The sequence below is a fragment of the Catharus ustulatus genome, chromosome 2 (assembly GCF_009819885.2).
Source record: "Catharus ustulatus isolate bCatUst1 chromosome 2, bCatUst1.pri.v2, whole genome shotgun sequence".
Taxonomy (NCBI): domain Eukaryota; kingdom Metazoa; phylum Chordata; class Aves; order Passeriformes; family Turdidae; genus Catharus; species Catharus ustulatus.
In genome coordinates this window covers 27980239-27990229 of record NC_046222.1, presented here as the reverse complement: position 1 = coordinate 27990229, position 9991 = coordinate 27980239, and the positions used below count along the sequence as shown (strand labels likewise).

The following is a 9991-nucleotide window of genomic DNA, read 5'->3' as shown; positions in this document are numbered from 1 at the left end:
CAGACGCTAAACCGGGAACTTTTGAACTGGAAGAAGTGGAAACGTGATCTACCGGAGACCGTGATCGTCGGAGACAACCCTGCAGGTGGCAGAGGAGGGGAGCAGCGGGCCCGTCCCTCTGCGCCTCGGTGAGGAGGACGAGGACAAAGGGGGGTACCCGATCCTCTCTGGCCTTCGCCGGAGGACGAGCGGCGAGGTGGGCAGCAGCAGGCTCCCCTAGCAGCCCGGCCTCCCCGCCTCACATCGCGGCTCCTCAGGGGGCGGGCGGCAGCGGGGCGGGGAACGGCCCCGTGGCGTGGGGCGGTGCCTTCCCAAGGGGCGTACTCGGCCGAGCGTCCGTGAGGGGCCGTGTGGGCTGGCGGCATGTCGGCGCCGCGCTGCGCCCAGTCGTGCGTGTTGCCGCGGCTGCTGTCTCTGCCTGCACTCGCTGTGCGAGCCCTGCCTGCGGCGGCTCGGGCCTCCAGAGGTACCGCTGAGCGCCGCCCTCCCCGTCCTGTGCTCATTGTGCGACTCCGAAGTGTCGCTGCCGGCCGGCGGCATAGGGCAGCTTCCGCCCGACTGCCTGGCTCGGTGCGACCTCTGCTCCGGCGGAGCGGCGGCCGGTCGGTGCCTGACCTGCGGCGTCCGCCTCTGCCGCTTCTGCTGCCGGGCGCACAGGTGAGGGGCGGCGGCGGGCCCGAACGGGGACGCCGGTGTGAAAAATTTTTAAGTAAATCGGCAGTAGTCAATTAAAGATAATTTATTATAATTAGAGCAAGCAATAACAAGTGAGCAAACAGCGCTGGATGTAGCTGGGGAAAAATCCGCTTTCGCGCCAGCCTACACAAAACCTAACCTCCCCCCTCCAGTCCTTTTATCTGCGTTTTGTTTTGTGGGTACGTAGTCTCCGCCAAACGCTTTGTACGCATGCGTAGTCGGTTGCTAGGTAAGGTTCCTCCCGGTGGTCGGGGATGGGGTCGCATTCCTCAGCTTGGTTGTCTTGGCAGTCCTGTAATGACCTTACCATATTTGGTTTGGGATGCTTACTTTGCATTTCTCTACTCCCTGTTTGATAAGCCTGGAGCCCCACTGTCCTTGGCTTCCCAGGCAAGCTATGATAACATTGTTTCAAGTTAACAGTATGTCGATGAACAAACCAAGTTTCTAAGGCTGTATGGTTAAACTGCTTTAAGTTTTAAGTTTATACTATGTTAGTAAACAAACTTAAGTTTTTAAGGCTATATGGTTATGCTGATTAAAAGTTTATAATGTGTTGATTAACAAACTAAGTTTCTACTCTTACTATACCAGGACACCGCGGCTGGTGGGCGACGGGCTGGGACCCACCGCTCACCACCCCTCCCTGAAAGATGTTCGCAGGATGTTCTGTGCTCGGGGACATGCAAACTGCTACCATAGAATCATACTGGAGTTGGAAGGGACCCAAAAGGATCATGGAGTCTAAGTCGTGGCCCAAGACAGCCCCAGGAATTCCATGTGCCTGTGAATGTTGTCCAAACACTTCTTGAACTTTCTGGGAATTGGTCCATTAGCCGTGTTATTGGCCATTAAGTCCAAAATCAAGCCACCCTTTGCCTGTAGTGGTGTCCACATACTGGTTTGCATCTCATTTTAGTATTACTGGGCAACAGGCACGGGTATGGGCACGTACTAGCAGTACGAGAGTCTCACATGCTGTACTGTCCCACTTTGGAAAAGACACACCTCCCAAAGGAAAATGGGGAAATTAACTTGCTGCTCTACCTCTCTCCACCTCCAGAACCATTTACTGTGTGTATGTGTAAAGGCACCCTTAGGCAAAATGAAAGGAGATAGATATGTGGAAGTCCTGCCTAGTGTGGTTGCTGCCTGCTGATGCCTGCTACGCAGAGGGATGCAGTGCCTGTAAGCCACTGGAGGATATTGAGCACTATAGAAGAAAAGTAATGTAAAGCCTGAATGGCTTTCTGAAGCAAGGAGGTGACAAGCAGACGCAGAAAAACACACAGCAGCACATGCTGGGGAAGCCTCAGCCTAGTTTAAGCAACTCGGCCTATTCCCTCCACATTTGCTGCTCCATTCTGCCTGATTAGCAAATTCTTTCCCCAGAAGGAACTGATACATATTCCTTCCTGCCCTGTCCGCCTTCACATGCCTTCAGGGAAAATGCACATTTGGGGGGGAAAATGTTTAGGCTCTTAGTTACCTTTCCACTCTGGGTGTAATTTTCAGCATACCATTCCAATTAGCTAATGCCTCATACCCCGTGAAACTGCTGAAGAGTGGTAAGAGAGCTTGAATAGCAGCCTGCTACTCTGCCAAGGATAACTGTGGGAGGGAGCAAGCAGCAGAAAATTTGTCCCCGTGATCCACTTCCTATAGTATTTACTGCTATCATTTTTTCACCCCACTGGCATCTACAGATTCTCACTTGATTTAGTTCATGTCACAGCAGAACAAGGGCTAAGGAAAAACATTTTGAAAGGATTTCCTGGTGTGTAGGGAAGGTTTCTATGGTTCTGAGTGCCAAGTTTATGTTCCTTAGAACAAGTGAGAGAGATCTTAGGCTGAAGTCATGCAACACTGGAAGGCTTTGAAAATGTGGTGGATCCAAGAGAGGTTAGTGGGAAGCAAAAGGAGGAGCATAAGAGCCTGTGGTGAGGTTGCTTTGTGTTACCAGAGCAACTCTGCAGAGCTTGGTCCTTGGAGTACATCTTTGCTTGTGGTTTGGAGCTCCCATTACAACTGCCACAAGTCATTGGTGCAGGAGACAAGTAAGGAGAGGGGGTGCTTTACATCCTTCTAACTGCAAAACTAACTCCCAGTGTCTAAAATGGCAGAGAATGGAAATATTCTAGTGCTGCCCTGTGGTATGGTAGATGTCTGGGTTATAACAGGTTCTTCGTGTCCCATCCAAGTTTGATTTTTGGAACAGTAAATATTTTACTGTTGGACTGTCTTCTGGCAGTGGCCTGAACTAGATTTTCCCCTAAGGGATATTAGAGCTCACTTGCCTTGTGTCTGAAATCAGTGCTGACCATGCAGTCAGGGAGGCTCCAGGAGCCTGAGAGCAGCCCCTAATGACCTCCTCCTTTATGTGGAGCCTAGTTCTCAGGAGAGCACAAGTCCTTTCTGGGAATTTCAGTGGAGACAGGAGGGAGCAGTGCAGACTGTAACTTGCAGCCTGTGGCAAATAGGCATTTGCAAAGGGTCTCAGTTTTTGTATTTTGTATCCAGCATGCATAAAGTGATTGTTGTTTGCTCCTGCCTAGGAGACAGAAGAAAATGGCCTCCCATGCTGTGACAGAGCTGGAGAGCACCAAGGATTGCAGCCAGGCTGGGAAGCCTCTCCTGTGCCCCTCCCATCCCACAGAGGAGCTCCAGCTATTCTGCAAGCAGTGTGACCAGCCCGCGTGCCGGGAGTGTGTTCTGGGCAGACACCATCGGCACCCCTGTGACTTCAGCAGCAGTGTCATCCACAAGCACGGGGACGCCCTGTGGGAGGTGCTGAAGAGCAGCCAGCAGCACATAGACACTTGGAGGATGTGCTGAGCCAGGCTGACAAGATGGGCAATGCCATCCATCCGTTCATAGCCGCAGAGGCTGTGGCCACAGAAATCTGCCTGTTTGCCAGAGGCTATGTGAAAGCAATTGAAGAGCACTGAGACCAGCTGCTGAAGCAGCTGGAGGACTTGAAGGTGCAGAAGAAAAACCCACTGCACTTACAGAAGGCCCAGCTGCAGCAGCTGCTGCTGGACATGAGGGTAGGCGTGGAGTTCACAGAGTACTTGCTGATGAGCGGCCACAGATGTCGAGACCTTGTCACCCAAGTGGTAGTGTCAGCCGTCTGACAAAGCTCAACAGCACTGCTATACAGCACCCACCCCAGTGTGGATGACAAGATCCAGTTCTCCCCTCACGAGAGGGTAGGGCAGTGGTTGTGGCTATGAAGTTTTTGGGGCCATTCCTCAATAAAGTGCTTGATCCAACCAGATGCACCCTGCATGGGGAGGGTAATGGGGTGCTGTATACAGCAGCTGAATGGGAGTGCATTGCTCCCTGAAGTCACCCCTCCTGCTCTCTGTACCCACATGGTATGCAGCTTCTGGCACTGTTGGCTCCCTGCTATCCCGCGTTGACCAGAGGCAGAGGTAGAGCTCCAGCAGGGGTTGCACTGCTGCCTATGAGAGCTGTGCTAGGCAGGAGCCAGGCAGTTTTTCCCATCCAAACGTGCAGAGCATATGGCACTGGCCTCCACAACATCAACAATCTCATCATGGGGCTGAGGCATGAGGAGGGCTCACTCAGTGGATGGGAATGGCACCTGTAATAGCAGGACGTGATGATTAGCTGGTGGTCCAAGCTGTTCTGCAGAATGAACCCAGACAGATCCCCTTTGTGGCTGAGTTTGTTTATCCCATTACAGCTTCTGCTGAGACTGCTATAGGAATGCCTGGCAATACCTTGATGATTTTATGGATATTTGCTCACTAAGGACTTGGAGTTGGGCCAGCAAACAGATAATGTTCAGACCATGCCACAGAGCACAGCCAGCTCTGGTCAGTAATGGTCTCTGCAGGGCGAATGAGACAGACTCAGGGCTGTCCCTTCTGTGCCAAACTGTAGGTGTTGAGTTCTCTGGGGCACAGTGACGTGCTGCTCCTTCTTCCTCTGGTTTGCATGGTGCATCTTGAAGGTTTCTGGGAAGGTGTCACTCTAAGTTGGGCTTAGAGTGACAGGCAAAAAGACCCTTGTGGTCCATACAGATCTCTAGGCTAAACCTGCCAGATATCTCTCAGAACCTATACCTTCCACTCTCTCCTGATACCAGTCATGTGTTGACTTTTCCCTGTGAGTGGAAGGAGCTGTACACCTCAGAAGTAAAGTCCTGGCTGCAGAATAGGTGTGAGGTGGCAGTCATGGCTTGACTTGAATCCTTTGTAGTTCTGTTTCTTTCTGGTTTGGTGTTTTGTTTTTTATTCCCAGATCTCCACAGTGCCCATCAGAACCAACTGCGTGGCTTTACCCTGCTGTGCAAGGACACCACAGGGGAGTGCATGGGGCAGGGAGGAGAGACTGTGTGGATCACCATCATCCACAAGGACAAGAGGGACTGGTGGGTATTTCACTCAAGAAATCCCTGGTCACTGGCTTAGCCTTTCTGCCTCCCTTATCCTGGCTCCCTGCTTGCTTAGGTGCATGGGAGGATATATTTCAGCATGCAGGTCAGAATCTGTAGAGGAAAAGGCGCTACTCTTTTTTCCCACAGTGCTTCCTACTGGTTGTGTTTGGCTGGACAGTGATTGCTGTGATTTGTATTAAGTCTTTAAGTGATTTGGGCTCCTTAAAGGATTCAACTCCTTGTGTGTGTTGCTCAGTCAGAGGGAGCTGTTGTTCCTTCTCACTCTTCCCAGCAGACCACCTGGGGCTCCTGCTTTTGTTAACACCTAATAAGCATAAGGTCATTGCAACCCCTGTATGACAGTCACAAGTCAAACAGAAAGTTCACCAACATCATGAGCCTCTTACAGCTGATGGGAGTGCCTTCTTCACGTTCTGGAGAAAGAATCTGTGTTCTACTTTTGTCCTTTTTCTTGTAGTTGTAAGCATTGAGTACTTTAACATGTCTAAAGGTTTTCTAGCAAAACCAGGAAAGGCTGCACTTGAGCTCCTCAGTGTTTCCACAAGGAAAATGACCAACCAGAAAAAAATTATAACTGTTTCCAGGCCATACTTGTCACTAAGGAGCAGCCAGGCGCAAAAGCAGACCCAGCTGGGAGTTAGTTCTTTAAAATATCAGTTGTTTTATAGTAGCTGGAACCAGATGCCATTATTAATTTGTTCCAGGAACACTACTGATGGGATAACCTGATGAAAAAAAGGGACAGGATGTTAAAACCCTTTGCTATGTTGACAAAGCATACAGAAGCAGTGCTGGCTGCACAGATGCTTATCAATAGAGCATCATTGATAATGATGACATTATTGAAGAATATTGTTCCAATGTACCTTCCTTCCATTAGCGTACCTATGATGTAGGATGGTGCGTGCCTGAGGGGTTTCTGGATTTCTCTTGGTGGGATGGAGGTCGCTGTGGGGTAGAAGTCACCACATTAACTCAGTTTCTTGTCCTTGCCTATATGCATTTGCTACATGGGTTGCTGAAAGCTGTCTGGCTCTTCTTTGAGGCATAACAGCTGCAGAAGAGCATGAAGTATCACCATCCAGTTCACAGCAGGAAATTAAGTAGACAGCTTTTTTTATTTATTTATTAAATATTTATTGATGTGTCATGTTGGGGGTGGGGAATACAGACTATAAACTGTCATGTCATGGGGCCCGGGAAACTAATTAGTGGGGATTAGCAAGAACACCTTCCTGTATGCAGAGCTGCCTGATAATTGTCTGTGAAAAGCTTTCCATCTTCCTGTGGAGCAGGCAATTTATCCTCAAGTAACCAGCTGAGGCTTCCTCTCTAGCACTCTCTTCATCAGGGTTCCCTGTGAAACACAATGAGCTTCACTACGAAAAGGGGAGAGTTTACCAGCAGTGTCCTAGAACTCCTCAACATTGAAGGGAAGAGTTGGGATGGGTGCAGTTGGGACAGTGGTTAAAGTGATTCAAACCTACCCTATTATATCCTGTCTTCTTAACAGGTTCTTCTGGAGGTAACTGCTTGCTGAAGCTGTGAATTTACTCCATTTCTGTGCGCTCTTATCTGATGGGATAATCTGACTTGCAAATGTGCTGTTTGTCATCTTCTGCCTTTTTGGTGTGCAGGTTGCTACAGATCTTGCAGTGCAACTGGCTTTGTGTGACTTCCTTTGTATGGTAGTTGCAGCTTCCAGTAGCAGGGGTGTGTGAAAGCCACTCTGGGCCAATCTAGGCCAAACTCTGGTTTACATTTAAAGCAATTTTCTGCCAGTCAATGTCATCTTGGATTTCTCTCCACTGTTCACAGTGCAGTCAAGCCAACAGTGTGTGATAATGGTTATGGGACCTACTGTATTTCCTACAGCCCTGAGGAGCCAGGCTTGTATGCTGCCTGCATCTATGTGAAAGGGCAACATGTACAGGTAGCATTTCTTGTTTCTCTTGCACTGCTTTTTCTTTACCTACTTTTCTTTTCTTAGGTATTTGTTTTAAATATGTCCAAGGATTACTTCTACCATGTAGCAGTTTAAGGTTGGGCTTAGTGTTCTGTGACTGACAGGGTCACTCATATGGTGTCTGAGAATGCAGACACATCTGACAGCACACACTGCAGCAGCCTCTCTGTTTGCTTGTCCTCTGCAGGGCTCTCCCTTTACTCTGATGGTGAAGCACAAGTTCCGTGAGCACCAGGGGGGTGTTTCGCTGCTGCACGTTCTGCTCCAGCAGAGGCCAGAAAGCCACTCACTGTGTCTGTGGTGGGACTATGCCAGGTGGGTGCTCAGCTCTCCCCATGCTGTTGGGATCAAGAGGATTTGTTGCACTACGTCCTTCCTGGTGGATGGAGGTGTGAAGAGATACTCTCACCCATCTCCCACCTTGGACATGGATGAGGAATGTGGTAAACTGTGCATACACATGTTCTGGTGGGTGACTGCAGCAGGAAGAAGTGCAGCAGGACACACAAAGAGTCTTTGTGGCACATCCCATAGAAAGAGACCTGAGCCAGCTGTGCAGGTGGTGGAGCAGGGCATCTCAGTCTTTCAGCTCTTCTGAGTGAGGCTGAACAGCATTGCACCCATGTTCCTGTTCCAGTGCTGACATGTTGGGAGCTTGTGGGCTGTGTCACACAGTGATCAATTCTGGAGAAGTCTCACTCCTTGTTTAGGCCAAGACTTCAACTCCCTTACTTGTTTAATCCCAGCCATCTTCCCTGTCCTTCACCTGTATGTGTCATCATGTGTTTTGTGTGTTTTTAGGATAGAACTGACTTCTTCCTTTTTCTGTGCTTGATCTGTATCTTTGGCCATAGCCACAAGCAGCTGGCATGGGGCTCTGGATGCCTATGTATTGCTTTCTTCAACAGGCAAGGGGATGGAAATCATCAGCTTTCTCCAGCTTTTGACATGAGTTGTTCTTTCTTTATGGAGCCCTAGCAATTTTGGCTTTGAATATGCTGTGTTCTCCTCAGAACATTTTAGACAAGTCCTGGGGCCAAAGCCTATAACACGCTGGGATATCTAGCCCACTTTGGGTTGAGCTGCTGGTGCCTCTTCTCTTGCAGGTGTGGCCATGGGCACAAAGGTCACCCTGGCTGTCACCACTGGTCATGCTGCGGACAAGTGAAGGAGAGCTCAGAGTGTCTGTGTGGGCCACTGTAAGGGTCGGTCCGAAGATTGCCTGATCTGCCTCACAATCATCATCAGAGACCCTGAGACTCTGAGACCCCTACCACTCGCTTAGGACAGGAGTTACTAGCCTGGCCAAGGTGGATGCTTGCCAAGGGACTGTGTATAGGTATGCTTAGTGCTTTGCCATGGGACACTGCTCTCAAGTGGAGTACTGGTTATAGCGTCCTGTTCCTGCACCTGATTTTCTGAAGCCATGGGCCTCTGAACACAATAGTCCATAAATCTCCCCACTTTTTGGCCAGAGGCCACTCGCCTTGGAAACGGACTATAAAATGATTAGTTTCTGAAGAGACCCTTTGAGATCTCTTTCTCCCCACGGATGGAAGACATTGACGGATGATCCGAGGAAGATGTCCCATCTGTTGGTAGCTATTCCCCAATCCTTTTCCTCTCTCTCTCTCCCCCCTTTTACTTAGTTTGCTTTATCTGTCTCCCTCTCCCTTCTATAGCAAACTGAGTTATTGGCACTTAATAAACTGCATTGCTGCTAGTTGCTGAATAAAACTTTAGTCCCTCTTCTCATTTGTCTTTTGAACCCTGGGGTCAAACAAACCATCACGACCCCCACTTAGGTTGTGCGGACTGTGACAGCCACCCAGTGACACCTCATAGAGGAGTTTGCTCAGGATAGTGGCACTCTGAGCAGCCAGGTGAGCTCCTGGGAGTCCAGGGCACTGCTACTGGCTGTTCCAGGAGCACAAATGATCCATGAGGATCCATATGATCAATCCCTGCATAGCCTTGCTGCCAGCAAACAGTGTGATGGTTATGACTTGAGGGGGGGGTTGAGGGAAAATGAAACTGTGCCTTATGTTCCACCCAGGGATGTCTATGCAAAGTTATTTTGTGCTCAGACAGGAGCAAATTCTGGAAGTTGTACTGCTGCCTACACTTCTGAGGACTTGCAGCCCGTGAGGCATGCTCTAAGGGGAAGCTCAGTCTGAATAGTTGCCTCACAGCATGTGTCCTATTGTGCAGGGTCAACAGCCTCTGCTGTCTTCCTTGATGAGGTCAAAGCTGCTCACTGGGGCACATTCCAAAGGATTTATGGTCATGCCTTGGAAAGGCTTGGCAACCTGAATATGGCTTCTGCCTCCCAATTGGCTATGCATCTGGATTCCAGCCTTGGATGTGTGCACATAGCATAGTCACGCTTCTGGAAGCTGCTCTTTGTTTGCAACTCCTACACTTCCTCCAGGTAAACTGTAGTCTCATATCCTGCCTGCAAAGTAAGGGGAAGGTGAGTTAGTAATGTATGTGCGGAAAGGCCCAGAAAACCTCATGGCATTGATAGGACCAGGAATCAAAGTATCATTCATCTGGTCTGTATGTTCTCCATGGAGATGATGTGGGACACAGTGCTGCTGGGTGTGATACGGGAGCAAACGGAGTGCCCAGCTCACCAAGGGAAGATCTGGGGGCAGTTTGAGCATCAGTAGGAGTCATAGACACAAGTTTGCAATTGTCTGGAGCACAGGAGATTGAACACAGCAAAACTCCTGGATTTGGCTTGTGCAACCCTGGCAAGGAATTTATCAACCCATAGCTGGGGAAATGGCATCTGAGATGAGGAACAAGAGGCACTTCCCTGGAAGGGCAATTGCCACCCTGCTGGCTGCTGCCAGCTGCTTGCCTGGGTGAAGCAGATACCCTGAATACCTTCCTTTACA

The 9991-nt window shown here is 49.7% G+C and overlaps 1 protein-coding gene across 1 annotated transcript; it reads left to right on the top strand.

Annotated features, from left to right (window-relative positions):
- The first annotated feature begins 202 nt into the window (after positions 1 to 202).
- On the top strand, positions 203 to 8825 carry TRIM45 (tripartite motif containing 45). The gene is given in 11 exon segments (XM_033053394.2): positions 203 to 414; positions 416 to 657; positions 3252 to 3514; positions 3517 to 3917; positions 3919 to 3945; positions 3947 to 3992; positions 4966 to 5095; positions 6941 to 7055; positions 7276 to 7323; positions 7325 to 7407; positions 8195 to 8825. Coding segments are annotated over 11 exon segments (1503 nt in total). The 5' UTR covers positions 203 to 363; the 3' UTR covers positions 8292 to 8825.
- Positions 8826 to 9991: the final 1166 nt, after the last annotated feature.